Here is a 23,950-nt window from a genome sequence, read left to right on the forward strand (position 1 = left end):
CCTGTTTCTTCATTGTTCAAACCAAATTAGTTTATTTGCCGGGGGTGCATCTGTTTTCATGCACCTTAAAATGTGTATATACATGTACAGCAGATTGTAAAGATATATTTTTTCACGCTAATTTATTCTGTAAATTAAATTTTTCCCTTTTCCCCCTTTCCAGGTTTGTGGGATACTCCTGATTTTTGGCAGAGTTTTTGATAGGAAGCGACTGCCTCAGAGTCAGAGGGACCTGACTCATTTTGGTGTGGGGTGGGTGTAGCACCCTACAGGTAGGTGCTAGGTAAATGTATAATGTGCCTCGTCTGCCTAACAGCAGGGCTGTGATTTATTTAGCTAGGGTGTCAGGGCTTCCAGATGTGCTTGCTGAGGGGAGAAGTATCCCCACTGGCTCCTGTAAGAGGATTCTCATAGGGCAGTGTGGGAAGCCCAATCAGGGGACACATCCCAGCTTGTAACTACCCCAGAAGGCAGATTATGCTGCAAAGGATTCTGGGAGTGGGTACAAGTTTGGGGGGGAAGTGCGTGGCACGGTGTCTTTGGCGGGAGCAAAGTCCCAGGAGGGAGAGTGTGGGTGTCTCTACTCCTGTCTAGGGAAGGTGGATGTCTCGGGGTGTCGCCTGAGTGTCCAGAGAGTGCTGAGTTGAGCTAAGGGGATCCGGTATGCCGAGAGCCTGCGGAGAGCGAGAGGGGTCCAGCCCCAGGGAAGCCTACACAGGTCGTGAGTGCTGGGGATTGCCCCTGGGGTGTGCCTAGAGTCAGAGGGGACCACTACGGAGGAGGTTCTGGGATCCAGTGTTGGCTAGCTGCAAAGGGGGTACCTAGGTTGAGGACCCTGAAGTTACAAGGGGGAACATAGTCAGTGGACCCTGAAGAGTTACAGTCAAGGGGGCATCTGCATCTGGGCCCTGAATTGTATAGAGTGTGTCAGGTGCAAGTACAGATTTGCAGAGTTCTACATCATACTACCTCAAGCTAGCCAAAGCGGGAGACAGTATTCAGTGAATTGTACAGCATAACAGTGTCAGGAGTTCTTAAGTTTCACAGTCCTGGATCTTCTGGACTTTCAGTCGAGGATTTAGCACTTCTATCAAGTTGCAGTGTGTGCTCAGTGTTAGTGAGCATTGGCTGGCACCGGCTGACATCAAGGAAGCACCAACGAGCATTTTCAGGATCAAAGTCCCGATTGTAATTAGTTCGAGCCTAAAGGAGTATCCCACTCATTCCCTTCTCCCATCCCCTTTAACTTATAATAAAAACCACAAACAAAGATGCAGGAGTTGTCGTTGCTTCAGTTGTCACACCCAGGGACTCAGCTCACATGGGCTGGAGAGGATTCCGGTACTAATGGCAGACTCACATCAGGCCACAGGTCTGGAAACCATTCTGATAGATATATATTATAGACTTATGGGCCATACACACTAAGATTTTCTGAAGACTTTTTCCAAAACCATATAATATGAGGTCAAACCTTTCAATTTGTATGCAATCTGGCAGTCCCTTGCACTACATAGAAAAGGTAAATCTGAAGGAAATCTAACCACAAAAGTTGGATAGTGTGTATCCAGCTTAAGTGGGTTTTCTATAGCCTTGGTGTTTTATGAGGCATTGAGAAAATTACATGGTAGCCTACATGGTAGCTTGTGGTAGAAGGGACTCTCCAATGGGATGTATTGCTCTCATTTGGTTACCGATGGATTTGCCTAGTCATCTTGTTAAAATAGGTTTGAGATATTTTAATTTACAACGGATAGCTTTTTTTTGGTTGAAGACATGAGTTCCCAGTAAGCTTGTCATGTTTTAATTGTGCGTTCTAGTGCAAAAGTGTTGATTCATTAATAAAAGACTGAAATAAAGCATCTCACAATTCTCTATATACTTTCATTCTTTTGTCCCTTGTTTTTTCCCCCTTTCTCTTGAGGATGCAGTATATAATGGATATGTTACATATTGCAGTATGCACAGATATGTTATGATTCAACCACAAACCACTTACATTTAACAATGCATATTGATTGTTCGACTCAACAGCATATTTTTTGTTTAAAAAGCATTTTTAAAGTTTTTTGGAGTCCTTGGAACAATCTTTAGCTCAATCCAGAAGTGCCAGCCACAGAATGTATTTATAAAGCTTGAGCAAGCTTTTCCTATCCTTGAGCCAGCTTTAGCGCTTCACTAGGCTTGTTAGCCTCTGCTGAAACCTGTTAAAAGCTTTTTTTTTATTATTATTATTAAACTTTACTAAGAGAAACTAAGGATGCCTTTGCTTACCACCTTCTGAAAATGCTAGCTACCTATCTGACTCTGGCCTCCATATTTGGAGTCAGCAACCTAGGACAAGCCTTCAACAAGTGAGGAGGTTCTAAAGTAACTGGAACAACCAGGCGAATTGGATTTTCAGCAGGAGAGCCAAGCTATGGTAGCTTACAAACTTGTCTCAATACAGGCCAATTTCAAAGGGATCCATTTTCAACACCTGGCGAACCCGAACCCCTGGGTATATGGTGTGCCGAGTAGAAAAATTCAATACATACTGTGTTATCCTGGCATAGCATTGTGCTACAGAAGCATCCTGGTCATGGCCTTCCAGTTATTTCTGCTGCATTGAAAGCACAGACCAGAAACAGCCTGTAAAACACAGATGCTGGATCTTGCGTTTGTATTTGTAAAAGGTTTTTTAGCTTAATGCATTGAGGAAAAAAGACCTTTCAATGTCAGCTTGCCTCAACTTTCCCTTAAATACTTGCAGGCAGATGCAGTCTATTTTCTCCATTGCAGGTGGCACTCAACTGCAGTAGCATTACAGTGGGAGAGAAAGTCAGGAGGAACCAAATTCCTCTATGTTTTCCTGGATCACTAGGGGCAGCTATCCGATTGAATGCCGGTGACCCATGTAACTTTGGTGGCCATCTTGGGTCAGGCAGAGTCTATTTAAGACCCTGGCTCCCAAGCTTGGTGGGAATTTTCCGAGTGGCTAGTGTAGGGAAAGGTCACCCATCTGTCAGGGACAGTGTGTCAGGGAGAGGTCCTGGAAGAGTAGGGAAAGTGCAGGGACGCACCATCCTTCCTGGAAGCCTCCCGATTTGGGTACAGACTGGCCAGGCCACATTCCACCCCTTGAGACTGACACTGCCGGCACCCTGAGACTTTCATCTAATATTACATTCTGTGAGTGTTCCTGACCAGGTTGCCTTCCCGCCGGCTTGTTATGTATTGCCGAACTTTGGTTACAATATATTCCTGCTAATTTGCACCTGGACTATGAGTGTTTTCTGTCACCACACATTTACCCATGTCCTATTTTAGACCAGCTCTGTGCCCGTTTGTTTTTTTTTGCTAGAAAATTTACTTTAAATTTTAAAAAATGAAAAACCCCCAATTATATATTTTAAAGCAGAGGCCATAGAATAAATTGGTGGGTTTTGCAATTTTTTATGTCACACGGTATTTGCTCAGTGGTTTTTCAAATGCAATTTTTGGAAAAAATACACTTTTTTTATTTTATTGCAAAACACAATACATAACCCAATTTTTTTGTAAAGTATAAAAGATGATGCTACCTCAAGATGATGCTACGTTGAGTTAAAATTGCTCCTCTAATCGCATTGAATGGCCTTGTGTTCTCTTGCACTCCTTGTGACTGAATCGTTTTTTTTCTATGCTGAGATCACCGTTGAGGTATTTGTAAATCGCTATCATGTCCCCTCTCAGGAGAATAAATCGAGCGCTTGTAAACGCTCCTCATAATTTAGGTCCTCCAATCCTCTAATTAGCTTAGTTTCCCTTCTTTGGACTCTTTCCAGTTCCAGCACATCCTTTCTGAGGATTGGCGACCAGAACTGGACAGAATACTCCAGGTGTGGCCAGACCAGAGTTTCCTAAAGTGGTAGGATTATAGTTTTATCTCTGGAATACATCCCTTTCCTTATGCATGCCAATATTCTTCTGGCTTTGGCAGCTGCAGCTTGACATTGCATGCTTTAATCTATATTCTACGAAGACTCCCAGATCCTTCTCCCTTCTTGATTCCCCCAGAGGTTCCCCCCCTAATGCATATTTTGCCTTTATGTTTTTAGTCCCCAAGTGCAATACCCTACACTTCTCCACATTAAACCTAATTTGCCACGTAGTTGCCCATTCTGTTATTTTGTTCAGGTCATTCTGTAAGATTTCTGCATCATGATGTGAAGTTATTGCCCTGCTTAATTTTGTGTCATCTGCAAAAACTGAGATTGAGCTAAAAATCCTGTCCTCAATGCGGTTCATGAATAGATTGAACAAAATTGGTCCCAGCACTGAGCATTGGGGCACCCCACTTATCACTCCAGACCAGTCCGAGTACACGTTATTTATTAACGCCCTTTGGACATGCCCATGTAACAATTTTTTTATCCAAGAACAAACCTTGTGGTCTAAGCATGCAGACCTTATTTTGTAAATTAATCATTTGTGGGGGACTGTTTTGAATGCCTTCGCAAAATCCAGATACACCGTCTCCCCCTTTGTAGCTCGTAGAATGTTAACAGATTGGTCTGACAAAAACGTCCTTTTGAAAACCTGTTCTGATGATACTGTTGACTTTAGAAAATTCTTGAATATAGTCCCTTATCCCTTCTAGTAATTTTCATACTATTGACGTCAGGCTGACCAGCCTATAATTGCCCGGGATATGCCTCTGCCCTTTTTTGAATATTGGTATCACGTTAGCTTTCCTCCAGACACCTGGTACAGTTCCTGTCAAAATACTATCTGCAAATATCAGGGAATACTACTATTCTCTCCTTTCTCTTACTGTCTCCCCCGGTTCCGTTTTTCGACCTCTCCTATTCTCGATCTACATCTCCTCCCTGGGTTAGCTGGTAGCCTGATATGGCTTCCAATACCATATCTACACCAATGACACCCAGATTTATGTCTACCCCTCAGCTCACTCCTTCAGTCTCCTCATGTATCACTAGTTTACTCACAGACATATCAGCTTTGATATCACATCACTTTCTCAAACTCAATTCATCCAAAACTGAGCTCATAATTTTTCCTCCCACACGTGCCCCTTCCCTTGACCTCTGTCAAGATCGATGGCACAACTATCAGCCCATCACTGAATGCCAAGTTTCTAGGTGTAATCCTGCACTCTGAACTATCCTTTCAGCCTCACGTCCAATCACTGTCCAAATCTTGTCGCCTCAACATCTCGAATATACGCCCCTTTCTAACCAATGACACCACAAAGCTTCTAATTCACTCCCTGGTCATCCCTCGCCTCGGCTACTGCAACTCCCTTCTCATTGGCTTACCTTTACATAGGCTATTCCTTCTATAGTCCATAATGCTGCTGCCAGGCTCATCCACCTTACCAACCGCTCAGTGTCTGCTAATCCCCTCTGCCAATCCCTCCATTGGCTGCCACTCACCCAACAAATTAAATTAAAAATACTAACAATAACTTACAAAGCCATTTACAACTTGGCCCCCAGCCACATCACTAAGAAAAATACCTAATTGTTCTCTTCATTCCTCCCAAGACCTCCTGCTCTCTAGCTCCCTCATCACCTCCTCCCATTCTTGCCTCCAGGACTTTTCCAGAGCCTCTCCCATCCTATGGAACTCCCCACCCCACTTTGTCCGATTATCTTTTACTCTGTTTGCTTTTAGACAATCCCCGAAAACCTTCCTCGTCAGAGAAGCCTATTGTGCCCCTACCTAACAACTGTACTTTATTTTCTCCATCAGCTTATCCCCCACAGTTATTACCTTTTGTATCACTTGATCCTCCCTCCTAGACTGTAAGCTCTATTGAACAGGGCCCTCTGATTCCTCCTGTATTGAATTGTTTTGTAACTGTACTGTCTACACTCGTGTTGTAAAGTGCTACGCAAACTGTTGGTGCTATATAAATTAATAATAATATAAAATAAAATATATAATAAATAATAATAATAATAATAATAAAAAATAGGGTTCTCTAATGTATAAAGACTAAAAAAGGCTGTTGCAAAGTCTACACATTCATTCAATTAGAAGGGATTCCTTGTCACAGGTATGCTGAGAATAACAGAAAATATCAGGGGAAACTGATACTTACTATCAAAGGCATTTCTTATGTCTTCTGTTAGCTTTTTGCTAACTCAGAAATGTCTGTGGCCTGCCAAAAGAAGGTCAGAGGATGTAAAATTGCAACAAGTGTCTACAAATACTTTCATAGTTCAATGATAAGTTATAAATGAAAAAGTAGGCGCACAATCCAATCTGGAAGACCCCATGAACATATATTATAAATGAGTCCATAAAAGTCTCTGGCAATAGTTCATAACACTTGGGGCAGCTGTTCCCAAAGCAGAAGCAGTCTCAGTAATTAAACAAACAGGGGAGACAGGGAAGTGCCTAGCAAGTGTAGCATTAGGACTGTTCATTAAAAACATAACATTACCAACTTACATTGTTAAAAAGGTCAACGGGCTCATCAATAAAGAAGACCGCTGTTCTGTGTGTGATGGCTCCTTCCCTCCATCCGCCAGCTGGCTCTGTGTACCCGGATAGATGGTGGAAAGAACCATGTTGAACGCATGCTGGCAGAAGTGACGTCACAACACCATGATGTAATTGTGAAAAAGTTGTAACATATGGAACATAAATTACAAAAGTGCGCTAAAAAATTAGGAGAACAAAAATGTTCATAAATGGTGTCTGCTGGGCATCCAGCTAACATAAAAGTCTATATATCTAAAAATGTGATGAGACTGTACACAAGTCTTTGATATACAAAGAGTATAGTGAGGTTGGGGAGTGGTGGGAGGTGGGTGTAGCCTCTTCCCAAACGGTGATCCAAAATAAGTGCTCCTAAATACACGTGATACACCCAGTGGTAGGAAGGGACTCTTACCAAAATGTGAAGAGATGCAAACATATACTGTGTTAATCCGGGAATCCAAAATGGTCAGCTTGATGGTATAATTCTCAGGTGGAATAAATCGACCAACCGCTTCCAGATTAGGGGATCTATAGGCTTCCAATCAGGGGGATATCGCCAAAAGGACCATGCCCAAGGAAGAAGAGGGGACTATAGTGCATTACCTCCAGATTTATTGAACCAATAATAGAGAGTAACACTTACAATTTCCAGAGGAGTGAACAGCATATGAGGGTAAAGTCAAGGACGTCTGCAGTACAATCCGAGAACCGGTAGCAGCACAGCTAGCTCACCCCGACGCGTTTCCACTGAAGAGTCGGCTTCTGGGACTGGAGCCCCTAATCTGGAAGCGGTTGGTCGATTTATTCCACCTGAGAATTATACCATCAAGCTGACCATTTTGGATTCCCGGATTAACACAGTATATGTTTGCATCTCTTCACATTTTGGTAAGAGTCCCTTCCTACCACTGGGTGTATCACGTGTATTTAGGAGCACTTATTTTGGATCACCGTTTGGGAAGAGGCTACACCCACCTCCCACCACTCCCCAACCTCACTATTTAGGAGCACTTATTTTGGATCACCGTTTGGGAAGAGGCTACACCCACCTCCCACCACTCCCCAACCTCACTATACTCTTTGGATATCAAAGACTTGTGTACAGTCTCATCACATTTTTGGATATATAGACTTTTGTGTTAGCTGGATGCCCAGCAGACACCATTTATGAACATTTTTGTTCTAATTTTTTAGCGCACTTTTGTAATTTATGTTCCATATGTTACAACTTTTTCACATTTTATTTTATTGCAGTGCTGCTTTTACTACCTACTTCTCAACAAGGTTCGCGCACCTAATTTTCTTCATTCACCATGATGTAATTGGCTATGTGTTTTGAAGCATGTGCACTCCTTTATCAAGCTAGTGTGTATTTCAGAGAAACTGCTATTTAGGCCTCATGCACACTGGACATTTTTACAGCTGCTGTTTTTGGCGTCAAACGTTTTTTTCTACAGCCATTAAACTCCCCAGCATGTTATCCTATGTGTCCTTGCACACATAGGCTGTTATCAGCAGTTTTTGGCAGGGTCTTTTTCTGGCTTGAAAAAACCCTAGGTTTTTAAGAGGCGTTTTTCCAGCTGTAAAAACGCTCCAACTCTTAAAAAAAGCTTAAAAACGCTGAAAAATGCCAAAAAAATAAAAAGGCGGCTATTCAGTGTTTATCCAAATTTTGGAGCTATAAGCTTTTGTGGGAGTATAGTTTTGCTATAAAAAGCTAAAAAAAACAAAAAACACTACAGCTGAAAAAAGCAAAAAAAAAAAAAAAAAACGTACTGCAAAAAAGCTGAAAAACGCCTTCCACAGCGACAGCTTTCTACTGACATTTTGATAACGTCCAATGTGCATGAGGCGGACAGGTGCCGTAGGACAATGACGGTGGCCAGTGGAATCTCTTATTATATTGTATTGAGTTGCCATTTTTTTGTTTTTAATAAACAGTCCTAATGCTACACTTAGGGATAGATTTATGAAAACTCGAGTGCAAAATCTGGTGCAGCTGTGCATGGTAGCCAATCAGCTTCTAACTTCAGCTTGTTCAATTAAGCTTTGACCCCAAAAAAAAAAAAAAAAAATATAGAAGCGGATTCGTTTCTATTTGGAGCTGTACCAGATTTTATTAAATCTACTCCTTAAAAGGCGCTTCCTCCATTTTCATTCATTTTTTCATTCATGGAGGCTATAGTATGGCTTCTATGACTTGAAGAGGACGGAAAGGGCTGGTATATTGGGCATCTTTGATGAGTGCCTGTCAGAGGTCCTTCGGCTCTATTATTCTTCTGATGCTGGGGGGGGGTTCAGAGGATCTGGTTTTGAACCAAAGCAGCAGCCATCAGCACAGGGAACACTTTGCATTGATACCTAGGCTTAACTTCCTATAATATACACATTTATGTACATATATATTGATATACAGATTATCATTGCAGGTATTCACTGCATACAGGTATCAAAAACACAATAAAAAAGGTCCTTTATACAGTTTAAGTCATGGGTGTCCAACCTTTTGGCTTCTCTGGGCCACATTGAGTGTTGAGAAATTTTCTCGGGCCGCATATAAAATATATACTAAAGTTAAGGTATATAAGTAATAAAACGCCGCCGCGCCCTTCCCGCGCCGCCTCACCAGTGCGTGCCCATCCAATGCAGCCTTATCAGTACCCATCCAATGCAGCCCCACCAGTGCATGCCCATCCAATGCAGCCTCACCAGTGCCCATCCAATGCAGCCTCACCAGTGCATGCCTATCCAATGTAGCCTCACTAGTGAATGCCCATCCAATGCAGCTTCACCAGTGCGTGCCCATCCAATGCAGCCTGATCAGTGCCCATCCAGTGCAGCCTCACAAGTGCATGCCCATCCAATGCAGCCTGATCAGTGCCCATCCAATGCAGCCTCACAAGTGCATGCCCATCCAATGCAGCCTGATCAGTGCCCATCCAATGCAGCCTGATAAGTGCCCATCCAATGTAGCCTCACCAGTGAGTGCCCATCCAATGCAGCCTGATCAGTGCCCATCCAATGTAGCCTCACCGGTGCATACCCATCCAATGCAGTCTGCAATAAAGAGAGAGGAGAGCTGCTGGATTACACAGAGCAGGGATCTCCCGCTTATCCGGTGACCACTGTCATACAAAGTCCTGCCTCCTGGACAGGCTCCTATGATAGATGTCACCAACATGCTGTCTATCATTGACAGAGCAGAGGCTCCGAGGCAGCCTCTGCCTACAGTTAGTTGGAAGCCGCTGTGGCTGTTCCCCCAACTAAACTTCCTTCCTCCCCAGCAAAAAAAAATAATAATTGTCAGGGGGCAGTGGGCCGCATTGCCTGTGGTTCTGGGCCGCATGCGGCCCTCGGGCCGCAGGTTGGACATGCCTGGTTTAAGTGAAGTAATATGAAGGGTGTGATATGAAGAGGCTGAGGACACTGATGTGAAAGAACGACTGCGATGTAGTCTGTGGGGGATTGGGGTTTGTAAAGTGAAGGGGGGTGCTGCTGCTGTGTCCTCCTTTGGCTAAAACCCACCTCATTGAATGCTGCCCCCCCCCCCCCCAAGGGGCTGTGACAGGCACTCATCAAATGTACCCTACTAAGCCCGCTATCTCGGCCCAGCTTCCCCATTCATAGAGGCCCTTACTACAGCTTCTATGAAAGAAACTTGATCCATGAATGAAGGGGGCAGACCTTTTAGCTGCTTGTCCTCCATTCATAGATTTTTTTTATTTGTAGAAACTGTAGTACAGCTTCTATGAATGGAGCAGCTAGGGCAGAAAGGGCAGGCAAAGTCAGGCACTCTTGATGAGTGCCTGTCACAGCCCCTAATTCTGTTAACCCTTGTCTCATTACCGGTGGAGGCATCAGGGGAGCAAGATTTCAGCAGGAGGACATAGCAGCACAAGGAATACATTGTATTGAAACTAAGCAATATCCCTTGTGTTTTTTTTTTTTTTTTCGTGCTAGGTAAACTTAAAATGTTTGTAAAAGCAGATTTTTTTTATCTTAATGTATTAGGATAAAACACCTGTGTGCAGCAGCCCCCCCCCCCCCCTCAGCCTCCTATTAACTTACCTGTTAGCCCCATCTGGATCCAGTGATGTTGCATGAGGGCTGTCAGGGACGCCATTGGCTCCCTCTGCTGTCAAAGTCAATGAGCCAATGAGGAGAGAGAGGTTGGGGGGCCCAAGCCCCAGCTCCGTGTCTGAATAGACACACAGCAGCGGCTTGGGTGCCCCCATACCAAGCTCCTTGCTGTGGGGGCACTCAGCAGAAGGGAGGGCCAGGATCACTGATGAGGGACACGAGAAGAGGAGTATCGGGGCTGCTCTGTGAAAATCCACTGCACAAAGCTGGTAGGTAACTTTTTTTTTTTTTGAAAAACAAAACAAGACTTTAATATCACTTTAAGCTGGTTTTAGATAGATTGAAATTCAGCCAGTTCAGCAGGGGCGTCCAAATTTTGATCCATCTATGGCTATTGCAGTTCATGAGAAATCCATCTACATCACATCCACATCCCTTAAAACCAAACACAATAACTACACAGGTTCCGTGGCTGAGTAAGGCCCCTTTCACACTAGCTTACCATTCAGATCCGCCCGTCAGTTTTTCAGGCGGATCTGAACGGATGCCCATATGCATCTCTATGGGGCATCGGATGTCAGCGGAGACATGTCCGCTGACATCCGATCTGTCAAATCTGGACGGATGGAAACCCTATTTTCCATCTGTCCAGCGGATCGGATGAGAATGGACCGCCTGTCCGTTCTCATTTGATTCCCCCATAGAGAACAGCAGGGACCTGACAGCTCCGTCTCCGCACACAGTGCAGAGACAGAGCTGCCATCTGCCTGCTCAGCGGGGGATCTGCGGATCAATCCCCCGCTGAGAAAAATGGAGTGCGCTGACGCACTCCCATGTGTGAAAGGGGCCTTAGGTGGTAATTAAACTCACTTGGTGCCTTATATGCATTAAACTAGCTTTAGAACCTGCGAAATTCATGTGTTCAGGTTTAAAGGGATGAGGTGGCAACCCTAGATTGGGATTTTTAGAAAAAAGTGCTGCAACACTGATAAGTGTTTTGACAGCAGAGGAGTCCCGCTGTCATAATACAAATGACACAGCAGGCAGGATTCCCTTATCCACCTCGATTGTGTGGATGGGGGAATCCATTCAGTTTTTTTTTTTTTTAAATCAACCTACTGGCCTATTGAAAAAAAAAAAAAAACTGACCCATGTATGGCCAGCATTAGGCTTTATATGGTGTTATTCTGCACAAATCAATGGAGCCTCAACATAATAGCACATATAAAACATAGATGCGCCATTGAGGTGGATTGAGCTGTAATGCACAAAAACGTAGACATGACAAAAATACAGGTTCACACTGGTGCGATGTGGGAAACCTTGTGAATCCAGTGCAGATTCCTGCATCGCACCTGAATCGCTGACGGTTCACACTGCCCTCTGCGGGTGTCAAGTTAATGACACCCCTAGATTGGTTCACAGATCGCAGTGTGAACTCGGACAGGAATCGGAACAGCCATGTGATTAAAATCTGGTGCAGAATAAAAAAAAAAAAAAAAAGGACTGAGGGTCAGTCCTTTCTTTCTCCCCCCCCCCCCCCCTATTAACCTCTTGTCAGTTTTTTCCACAGCATCTTCAGGAGTTGGGCCGCAGGAACCTCCTTCCCCTCTTCGCTTTCCCTTTTCTCTTTCTTCTTTCCTCGCAGTCTGTCTGCCTCCTTTCTCATCTCGTCTGCTTTTTCCTTTTCACTTCATGTTCTACTCTTGATTTTACTGTACTTATTGCAATCTGTTGACGACCCTACCTGTTAAGGTCTCTAGGACATGGTTCGGAGCCTCTTTCCTATTTCAGTAGGGTTTTGATCGCAATATTTTCGCATCTGTAGTTCGGGCCCCTTGCTTTATTCACCTAGGGCTGGTAGATGGCATACTTCTAGGCTGTTCTCCTTTGGAGTTTTGGTCACTATTCGATTACGCAGTTGACACGTGGTGAGCCTCCTCCGAGACAGTTTGCTGCCTTTTGGGGCGTCTTGGGAGTGGCTCCCTTCTGTTATGGGGGCTATCCCCTGCACTTACTAGATGGTGACCACCTTTTGATCTATTTTGGTACAAAGGTTTGTCTACTTTTCTCATGACTTAACCCTAGATGTTATAATGGCATTGATGGCCGGGTACCCACCTAACAATGTTGACCTACATTTTTCAACCATTGTTTGTTGTAAAACAGTTTTCATTATTGTACCATTTCCATTGTTATCTGTCCTTGTTATTCTCTAATAAAAATTTATTGAAAGAAAAAGGGTCCTGCACGAGTTTGGTCCGAATGTGATGCAAATTCAGCAATACGGTTTGTATGGCTGAATTCACATCACACAGACTTCGCATGTGATCTGCACAGCAATGCAGTGTGAATCACATGCAATGTCTAGCATCGCACCAGCCCTTTAAAAGAAAGAAAGTTTGATTTTTTGTAACAACGCATTTCACAGTAACCAAACAGCTGTTATATCAACAACAGGATGGGTGGAGAGGCAGGATTTCTTGGCATGCTGCAGAACCTGACTAGTGACATAATATGCATGTAACAAACTCTTAAAACTAGTGTTATTTAATTTTCATAAAAGCATTCCTAAATGTAATTTCACCTAATAATCAGGCCTTGCATTGGTCAATAACGTAACTAAGTGCCACACTTTATAGAAGTTTAATTCTATCAAAAACTTTCATTAACATTTAATAGCTTATCGAATCATCCACCTAACAGGGCTAGTAGGGGGTTACCATTCACTAACATTGCATTGTCTCTTATTAGACATTTATATCAGAATCTTTTGTAAAGCTCAATGTATGATGTACATTTTTTTTTTTTTTTTTTACACAATTAGGTTTGATTGAAAATAAAAGCAGGGTACAAAAACAATGACATTCATACAAGGCTCAATCTTTGTTATCAGTATTACAACCTGGGATATTGCAATACAAATAGTTTCAGTGCCATAATATGGAAAATGGTTATCAATTACCGTAATTTTCTTTTCCTGGCCTCACATAAGCAAACGATGGGTTTAACACCTCCTTTGGAGCCCACAGGACCACCTCTTCCTAGCTAAATAAAGACAGCCCCTCCCCCGCTGAAGTGTTCGATAACCTAGCCTGCGACAAGCCACTAGGGAGGGAGTCCCGTGCTGACGTGAGGATAGGCCAGGAAAAGAAAATTATGGTAAGTATTTGATAACAATTTTCCATATTCCTAGCCCTACCTCACGTCAGCACACAATGGGATATAACTAGCTGAATAAATGGGTGGGAGAGAACACATGAAAAGAAACATTGGCAAACAGAAAGCTGCCAAGGATAAAAATAATTTATAGGTCTCATCCCAAACTTTACAGAGTTTGCTGACTGCACGCCTAGCCTGTAAAGTCAAATGAAGGGCTAGTCATCTCTCATATATTCTTCACTGAAATCCTGCCATAACTGCCCCAAAGGCTGCAACCCCTCTGGTCGAAAGAGCTTGCCCCTGTTCCTGAGCAGAAAGGCCTACTTCCTGCATGCCAAATCGAATCACCCCTGGTAAACCAATAGAAGAGGACTCAACCTGATGGTGAAATTAAAAGATTGTCCACTTTCCTAATTTCTGACCTTTCCATGTACATGGTTAGCAACTTGCGCAACCTGAAGTCTTCCTGCTGTGTACTCAATGACTCCCCATGAGAAATACTTGGAGGGCCTGCCCCCAGGTTTTCCTGGAAACTGGATACCACTTGGAGATGGACATAGTATCACTATTTCTGGTAAAAAGACACAAAAGGGATCTTTGCAGGAAAGTGCTACAATCTCCAAATCCTTCTGTCTGAAGCAACTGCTGTCAGAGGAACTAGTTTTACCACTGGGAACTGCAATAAAAATGAAGCTATTGAAGCAAAGGATGCCTGTACTAAGCCAAGCCTAAATCCCATGAAGGGAACAAGGATTTCCTTGGTGGTCTTATATGGATTATAGCCTGCATGAAGAATTTGTTCAATGGCTCTTCCACTCATCTGCAGCTTGAAAAAAGGGCAGAGACCTGTACTTTGAGTTGTATGCCAGACCAACCTTAAGCGCTGAATGTAAAAATGTCCAGAATATTGGCAAGAGATGGGGACACAAAAAAAAAAAAATTTGCTGAGCAAACTTCCTTCATATTATCTTATATGTAGCGTTCATGCTCTTGACCAAGGTCTGAACCACCTCGGATGAGAAATCCTTCACCTCTAGTCCAGCCAATTAAATAGTCAGGCTATGAAGAGTCTCACTGGATTGGGGTGCTGCCATTGATGTTGGCATTAGGCATCCTCGGCAGGTGGAAAGCACCTGTATGGCATAAAGTATTCTGTCCACATGTTCAGAAGAATCTTAATTAAGGACACTGGAGGAATACGAACACCAACTGAAAAAAATCCCATGGCACCATGAATCCACCTTCTATCAGTATAAGTATAAGTTCCTGAGGCCTTGGGTACTAGAAAGAATGGGGAGAAATCCCCAGATTTGTTTTTCTGGCGGCAGCAGCACTATGGACTTATTGCAGTAGAATTCTTATACATAATTTTGCAATAATTCTTTCTGAGATCTGCGGATCAGGAATTGTACTCCCAGCTAACGGTCTTTGGTGTTTGTCTCCAAAACCTTCCAAAAAAAAAAAGGAGGCTATCCTGGTTCCCACTGGAAGACACTCTTCGGGCCCACCTTCAAAAGACTTTCCAGATGTCTAGCAGCCTGTAAAAAAGGAAGTTCAAGCTCCCTTTACTGTGATCTGGTATCAGCCTGGCCTATAAGATTGGCCTCCTGAACCCTTCTAAAGATGACCGACTTAGGAAAAAAAAAACCACGACTGTTTCCTCTTGTTAGACAGTGGCCACAATCTCGACATTTCTTCGGTCAGTCACTTGCTTCGTCCGGCGTTTTGCCAAACAACCTCCTATTAAGGGGAATGTTACAAAGGGCTTGTGTGGAAGCTTCATCCACCCTCCAGTGGCACGACCATAAAGCTCTCAATCAGTGTGACCTAATGTGCCGGCCCTAAAACTAGGTCCGTTGAAGCCTCGGCCAAAAGTCAGCAGCCAGGTTTAAGTCCTTCAGAACCATGCCCATTCCTGCATGTTCCACTTGAATTAAAGTCAATTTCTTAATGCTTTTTAACGCTGTTGCTAGTCAACAGGCAAAAAACCTGGCACAGTATAGATTTTCTGCAAGTCTGCAGGCCAGTTCACCACAGCTTCTGAGTTGAAGGGGCCTTTCTGCATGCACAATTTGAAGTGTTCAGGTGCTTTTTTATTGCATTTTGCCATGTTAGATGCGTTCTATACAGAAAAAATGCAATATGTTCTCCTTTAGTTGACTGTACTGGAACACACTGCACTGGTGGGGCGTAGACCATTGGAATGCATGGTAAACACTGTTCATGCATCTTTGACTAGGAATAAAAACGCATTGGACTGCATCTGGTGTGAACCTAGTCCACTTTTCAAAACATAGGATCCCTAAAGGTATTGAAAGGCAAAAACACTTGCGCACCAGATGCTGGCAGGCCCCATCCACTGCTGGAAGTTCGTTGCTTAAACATGCATCAGCTAGCTTCATTGGATAAAGCTTGGAGACCTTTACTGTTATTTGGTCTTCTTATCAGATCTCTCCCATTCTTCATCAATGAACTTTTAACTAGCATTATGTAAAAAAGAAGGACCTTCCTTTTTCACACTTGGAAATATCTGTGTGCTTTCCGTAACATTGGGCCTGCGTCTTTAATGTGGCATGGATATTTGCTGCATACTTTCCGCTACAGCCTCTAGGCTTTGAAATTTGTGCATCCGCTTCCTTATCCATTGTCATTTGAGGCAATCCATGCAAATGAATTTCCTGTCACTGCAGACTGCATGCAGGTCCAACATGCATCCAGGGCTGGGCAAGGCATTTTCTATTGCGTTGATTTAACCGGTTGCCGACCGCCGCACAACTATTTACTGAGGCGGTCAGCCCCGGCCAGGCAGAGTGATGTAGATCTATGTCACTTGCCTGTCACTTCCTTTTGAGCCAATAGCGGGCGAGCGCCTGCCGCGGCTCGTTCACAGGGAAGTCAGTGCGTGTGACCGGCGGACCCGATGTCCGCCGGTCACTCGCCGATCGTCGGTGCAGAGGAAGAAAGTCAGGCGGCTGATGTAAACAAGCCGCCTGTCATTCTCCCCTGTGTAGAAACAGTGATCATACGGTTCAACTATGTAGGACCGTTGATCACTGTTCCTACACTAGTAGCCACAGCCAATCACAGTAAAAAGCACGCCCCTATGGACACACTTAACCCCTTCCCTGCCAGTGTCATTTTGCAGTAACAGTGCATATGTATAGCACTGATTACTGCAGTAATGTCACTGGTAACCCAAAAAGTGTCAAAAATGTCAGTCAAGGATCCGATCTGTCCGCCGCATTGTCGCAGTACCGCAAAAAAAAAAAAAAAAAAAAAGCAGATCACCGCCATTACGCGTTAAAAAAAAAACACCAAAAATGACAGAAATCTTTCCCTTAGTTAGTAAACACAAATAACTTTTGCGCAAACCAATCAAAATACGCTTTTTGCAATTTTTTTTACAAAACATATGTAGCAGAAAACAAATTGGCCAAAAATGTTAAAAAATTTTGATTTTTACATTTTTTTGGGGGGGAATTTCATATAAAAAAAATGTGAAAAATATTGTAATTTACGTTATTTTTTGTTTACTGCGCAAAAAGAAAAAATCGCACAGGTGATCAAATACCACCAAAAGAAAGCTCTGTTTGTGGGAAAAAAAGGACGTCAAATTCGTTTAGGTACAGCATCGCACGACCGCGCAATTGTCCGTTAAACTCACGCAGTAAAAAAAAAAAAAAAAAAAAAAAAAAAAAATCGCAAAAAACCCCCTGGTCAGGAAGGGGGTAAAATCTTCCGGGGCTTAAGTGGTTAAACATGAGCTGCTTGAGGAGCATGAAAGCCGCCCTGTGCTAGAATCTGATGAACGCAAATTGTCCTGGTCGGGAGATGACCAGTGGTGGGTCTTATGTTTTATGGAGTGTTTGCGTTTAGGGCCTCTGCGCCTAAAAAAAAATGCAAAACACCATACTTTGCATTCCTTGAACACGCTTTAAAAAAAAAAAAAAAAATTGTCCCACGCTGCCCCCTCCTACCTTTGCTAGTCTTCTGTGCCACTGACAGGTGTGGTGAGCTCATACAAAAAATAAATATGGAAAAAAAAAAAAAAAAAGTCATAATTCGCTCACCAAGTAAAAACAGGTACTCTGTCCCTTTTAGACCCATCTGCTTTCATCTACTTACTTCAGAAGCAGCAGCAGGTGAGGCCAGGCAGCCCTTCCAGAGGCTGACAGGAGACACAGAATCTGAGGCAAAAAACAGTCAGACTGTCTAACCCCCCCAGGAGTACAGCACAGCACAGGAGAGCAAACAGCAGCAAGGCTTTACCTCACAAGAGAAAACTGGCAGGACTGCAGAGAGAGGAGAGAAACCAGTTCCTCTGCTGACTGTTTAGGCTGCTGCTTGGTGGCTGACGATCACTACCCCACGCCGTGGAGTCTACCCGCCCCCTGTGACATCATCCACCACCTCTCATACCAAAGACAAAGCCAGGAGAGCAGTGCGTCATGCTGCCTATACAAGACAGTGACACTGCAGAGCTTACGAACACCACACCTGTAGAATATTCGTGCTGTTTAAGCAAAATTGCCCGCAGCCCAGCACACAGGGCACCCAGTTTAAGGAGGGTTTACCATCCAACATTCAGGGTCTTCCAACTCCATGAGAGGCTGAACATGGAGGGGGTAGGGATATCCTTGCAGCAAACAAAGTACTTACCAACTGCAATCCACAGGTGGCCTGGAACATGACCAAAAAAATAAAGACCAGTTCAGTGGGCGAGGGGCTGTCTTTTATTTAGCTAGGAAGAGGTGGTCCTGTGGGCCCCAGAGGAGGTAATAACCCATTGTGTGCTGACGTGAGGTAGGGCCAGGAAAAAGATTATAACCAGGAATAGGAAAAAACATGGATATCATATTTCTACACGCAACACATTCAAGTGAATTGGTCCATGTCATAATTACCCTGCAACTGCGTGGAATGCATGCTGTTGCACCACAGTGGTGCAGGCTTTTAGGGGTTTAAACAGGTGGTGAGAAGGAAAATGCCTCCCAGGTGCCTGTCAAACACCCTATTAAAAGTGATCCACCATGAATCGTTCTTGAGAAGACAACGTTAGTGTAAACGAGTCCTTACATATAAATTACTATGTTCGTTTGCTTTTTAGAGCTCTTTCACACAGTATGTCCGTTGGAAGGACTCAGTTTTTCTAAGCGGGGGATCGATCCGCCGATCCCCTGCTAAGCAGGAGAATGACAGCTGTGTCTCCGCACTGTGTGCGGAGACACAGCTGTCAGAGTCCCATACATCTCTATGGGGGAATCGGATGGGAATGGACCGTCGGTCCGTTCTCATCCGATCCGCTGGACGGATGGAAAATAGGGTTTCCATCCGTCCAGATTTGACGGATCGGATGTCAGCGGACATGTCTCCGCTGACATCCGATGCCCCATAGGGATGCATGGGGGGACCGTTCAGATCCACCAAAAAAAACGGACAGGCGGATCTGAACTGTCCGCCTGTGTGAAAGGGGCCTTAATTACATTTCCAAACCATTTTAGATGAGTCTGCACCTGTTTCCTGATCCTTCCCACAGAAAATATATTTCACCTGCGACTCCTAGGGTAAAAAGGGTCTGAGCAGGCTTTCTTGTTAGTCCAAAGATTTGTATCTATACTACAGTACTTCAAAAGGTAGACCCAGAAGAAACAAATTTAACCCAAAACACTTATATTCTCTGTCAGTGCTCAGAATTAATTTAGTTACTTATAGCAAAAGCCATAAAACCTGTATATACCTATTTATTTTCTATGTTTTTTTCCAGTTACCGTAAGTGAAATTAAAAGTGTTCTCTTTTTTTCACTTTGCATGTGCTAACCTAAAACTAACACAGTTAAATCCTAATAAAATAACGTAAAAGGAGCCGTTGTTGGAGATCTTACCTGCTCAGCTGCTTAGTCTCTAGCAATGTGCAGATCAAACACGTCAAGTACTGTATTATAGTTGCTTTTTGCTTTCATTTTCCATTCTTCATTTCTAAGAAGCCAAATACTCGTCTACATTCCAAAGTCAAATAGGGACAACCTAAAAATATACAATGCCAAAGTGCCAGATTTACGTAGGATTCTGGACACATAATCCACAAAGTAATAAGATTGGGAAAAGAAAAGAAGTTCAGTTTAACCACGTCTGGACTGAAAGGATTTGCCCCCTTAACCACTTTAAGAGCCTATTTTTGACACTTTTTGTTTACAAGTTAAAATCAGTATTTTTTGCTAGAAAACGACTTAGAACCCAAAACATGATATATATTTGCAAAATTTTTTGTCACATGGTATTAGCGCAGCGGTCTTTCAAACGCCATTTTTTGGGAAAAATTACAAAAAATCACATTTCACTGCATTAAAAAAAAACTAAACAGTAAAGTTAGCCCATTTTTTTGTATATTGTGAAAGATGATGTCACGCGGAGTAAATAGATACCCAACATGTTACGGTTTAAAATTGCGCACACCCGCGGAATGGTGACAAACTACGGTCAATAAAAATCTCCATAGGCGTTGCTTTAAATTTTTTTAACGGTTACCAGTTTAGAGGTAGAGTATAGCTCTTTTTTATATTATTGTTCACGCTCTGGCGATCGCAGCGATACCTCAAATGTGTGGTTTGAACAGCGATTTCATTTGTGGTGCGACTTCAGTATACGTTTTCTTTCATGCGCGAGCTCACTGCTTTTTTTTTCTTTTTTAAAATCTGATCACTTTTATTGCTGTCACAAGCAATGTAAACATCCCTTGTGACAGTAATATGCAGTGACAGGTACTCTTTATGGAGGGATCGAGGGTCTAAAAGACCCTCGACCCCTCCACTGCACTTCCATGTATTCAAAACGCCGAAAACTGCATTTTTGAATACACTCACTTTTTGAAACTGCCGCCTTTAGCAGCCGAGTAACCCGGATGTGACGTCATGGATGCTGCCTCCGGGTTACGTCATCGGAGACCCTATCATTGCTCGGGTCTCCTGGTGGGACGGGAGACCCGGGCAGAGCTGTGGAAGGCGGCGGGAGGGGGACATCCCCTCTCACTCGCCAGGGTAACGATCGAGCATCGGTCGTTACCCCCGGAAAGCCGACCGCCGGCTCTAAAAAACGGTACCGGGATAATGCCTCTAGCTAGAGGCATCATCCCGGTACAACCACTTAAAGTCAGCTGACGTAGGTCTACGTCAGTTTGCGTTAAGTGGTTAATGACCAGGACATTTTTTGCAATTTGGAGCTGCGTGACTTTAACTGACAATTGCGCAGTCATGCAGTGCTGTACCCAAACAAAGTGTATGTCCTTTTTCCTCCAAAATGTATTTAGCTACATGTCTTTGACAAAAAAAATCTCAATAAGTGTATTTTTATAATTTTGCAGAAAAGTTATAGCATCTACAATTTATGGTGTATCTACTAGAATTTACGCAGCTTTTACTTTTTGACTGCCTATCTAATTTCTTTAAGTGCTAAAATGGCAGGGCAAGACAACCCCCCTCCCCTCAAATGAACCCTTTTTAGAAAGTAGACTAAAAAAAAATTTTTTTTTTTTTACACAAAGGACTCATTGAAATGATATATTGCTCACGCATGCCATGGGTATATGTGTAATTACACCCCAAAATACATTCTACTGCTTCTCCCGAGTACAGGGATACCCCATTTGTGAGACTTTTTGGCAGTCTAGCTGCGTACAGGACCCCGAAAACCAATCACGGCCTTTAGGCTTTCTAAGGGTGTAAATTGTTGATTTCACTCCTCACTACCTATCACAGTTTTTGACCTTCGTGGTGATACCTCACATGCATGCTGCAATTGCTGTTTACATATGACACTAGACCCTTGGGTGCGGCTTTGCGCGCAAACACGGGGGGACAGGGGTACTTGAATTTTTATTTTTTTTATTATTTATTTTGCTTTTTTATGGTATTTTGACACCTTTCCTTTCATTTCTTTTTTATAATTTTTATTGATTGTTATCACAAGGAATTTAAATATCCCCTATGATAGCAATCTGTAGTGACAGGTACTCTTTTTTTTTTTTAAATTTGGGTTTATTAGACTAGATCTCTCCTCTGCCCTTAAAGCATCTGACCACACCAAGATTGGTGTGATAAGATGCTTTCTCAATTTCCAAATGGCGCTGTGTATATCTGGCGAAACCGAAGTCATAAAATGCTCGTAGCTTCCGATATCTTAAGCTATAGAGATGATTGGAGCCATTCTCGTTTCCAATCAGCTCTATGGTCAGATAATGGAACCACCGGCTTCACTCTCAGGTTACCCAGTGGGACAGGAGAGCCTGAAAAAAACGTGGAAGGGGGGAGTCCCCTACCACTGCTTGTAAAAGCAGTCTAGCGGATAATTATCCACTAGGATTGCTTTTACATGTAAGCCAACTGCTGGCTGTAAAAAACAATACCAAGATGATGCATAAATCTGCAGGCATCATCCTGGTATGACCACTCAAAGTCCAGCGACGTACCAGTATGTTACTGGTCCTTGCTGGCCAAATATTGTAGGGTTCTTTATTTTCATGCAGCCTGTGGGCTGAACGAAAAAGAGAGAACCTAACAGATTTCTCCATTCTCATTGATCGATGTGGATGAAGAAATCTCTGCAAGAAAATGTGTGGTATGCCCACCATTAGACCTCCCAACATCCACCCACTTTTAATGATGGGCATACATGATGAAAGCCATGTATGCTCATTTTCTTAACTGCGGTGGTGCAATCACCTCCTACATCGCTGCCATCGTAGATTTCCATATATATATATGCTGAGAGCAAACGCTGTTGCTGTCAGAATATATAAATCAGTGTGGCAGCTGATGGGCGTACCTGCAAGGCAAACAAAGGTTAATAATAAAACAGTAAAGATAAAACATTACATTATAATAGCATAGAAAGTTGGTATCTGAAAAGTAAAAAATGCTTAACAATGAAAAACAGTAACAATAAAACATTACAGTATAACACTATATTACAAAGTACAGTAAAAGTACAAAGAGTAGAAAAGTAGAGTAAGAACAGAAAATTAACTGAATAAAACGACAACTATTTTTGGCTTTTTTATTTTATTTATTTTATTTTACACTTTTTTTGTAACTTTAAAATGTTCCAGGTTAGGGTCTCTCAAAATGCGGTCGCCATCTAACATCTTTCGAGACCCTGTGTAAGTGTGCCCTAGACTGTGCCGTGCTGTACCCTATACTAATACAGTATTTCACTAGCGTGTGGTAGCGACGGAAACAGTCCCCGATGCAGATACCAGGTTGGCTAGGAAAGGAGGGACAAAAAAAACGGGTGTCACGCCTATATCCGCGTTTTCGACAGACACTATATCTTCTTTAAGGGTGTCTTTGGGTAGAGGTACTCGGGAGAACATCCGGAAAATGCCTCTCATGCAGCCGGCTCACTGCATCTAGGTTGTGAATTTGGGCAAAGCACCTCCTGGGTACAGAAGGGCTGTGATGATCTCTTCCTGGAATTTTAGGAAGAATCCACTTCGTCCTGACGCTTTGTATAGCACATAAGCATTCAGCAGAGCCAATTAAAATAAATAGATACTTTTTTGTACCAGAGTCTGGCCTTACGGGCAATTAAGTATGGCACCATCATCTGGTCATTGAAGTCCACCCCTCCCATGTTAAGGTTGTATTCGTGGACACAGAGGGGCTTCTCAACAACACCAGTCGCCATTGGAATTTGTACTGTCGTGTCTGCATGAATGGAGGACAGAACGAAAACGTTCTGTGTGTCCCTCCACTTCACTGCAAGCAATCTGTTGGACCTCAAGCAGGTTATCTCCTCCCCCCATCACAGTCAGGTATCTACAAGCCGTTGGGGAAAGTCCCAGCGATTAGATCGCACGGTGCCACATGCGCCAATTGCAAATTCAGAAGGGTGACTAAAAAGATGCACGCTTCTGTAGAATTTGTCCGCGTATAAATGGTACCCCTTTCCAAATAAGGGTGACACCAAGTCCCAAACAAACTTGTCGCTGCTCCCCATGTAGTCTGGGCAGTTGGGGGGCTTCACAGTGCTACCTTTGCCCTCATAAACACAGAAACTACATGTATAGTCTGCTGTCCTGTCACAGAGCTTATACATCTTGACCCCATATCTGGCACGCTTGCTGGGGAGAAACTATTTAAAAGCAAGGTAGCCAGAAAACGTAATCAGGAACTCCTTAACGCAGACAGCTTGTTGAGGTGTATACAAGGCTGCAAACTTCTGGTTAAAGTGGTTTACGAGG

The 23,950-nt window shown here is 43.3% G+C and overlaps 1 protein-coding gene across 1 annotated transcript in view; it reads right to left on the reverse strand.

The window, feature by feature from the left end:
- Positions 1-19,725, reverse strand: part of LOC309565340 (phospholipase A and acyltransferase 4-like) — a 51,027-nt gene extending 31,302 nt beyond the window's left edge. The window contains exons 1-2 of the mRNA XM_082270255.1: positions 19,599-19,725; positions 6,089-6,148 (exon numbers count right to left, since the gene is read on the reverse strand). Of these exons, the coding sequence (XP_082126381.1) occupies positions 6,089-6,100 (12 nt within the window). The 5' untranslated portion in view covers positions 6,101-6,148; positions 19,599-19,725. The remainder of the gene's footprint in view (positions 1-6,088; positions 6,149-19,598) is intronic.
- Between the last annotated feature and the right edge of the window lie 4,225 nt (positions 19,726-23,950).

The sequence above is a fragment of the Pelophylax lessonae genome (assembly GCF_965119305.1).
Source record: "Pelophylax lessonae genome assembly, chromosome: 10".
Classification (NCBI taxonomy): Eukaryota; Metazoa; Chordata; class Amphibia; order Anura; family Ranidae; genus Pelophylax; species Pelophylax lessonae.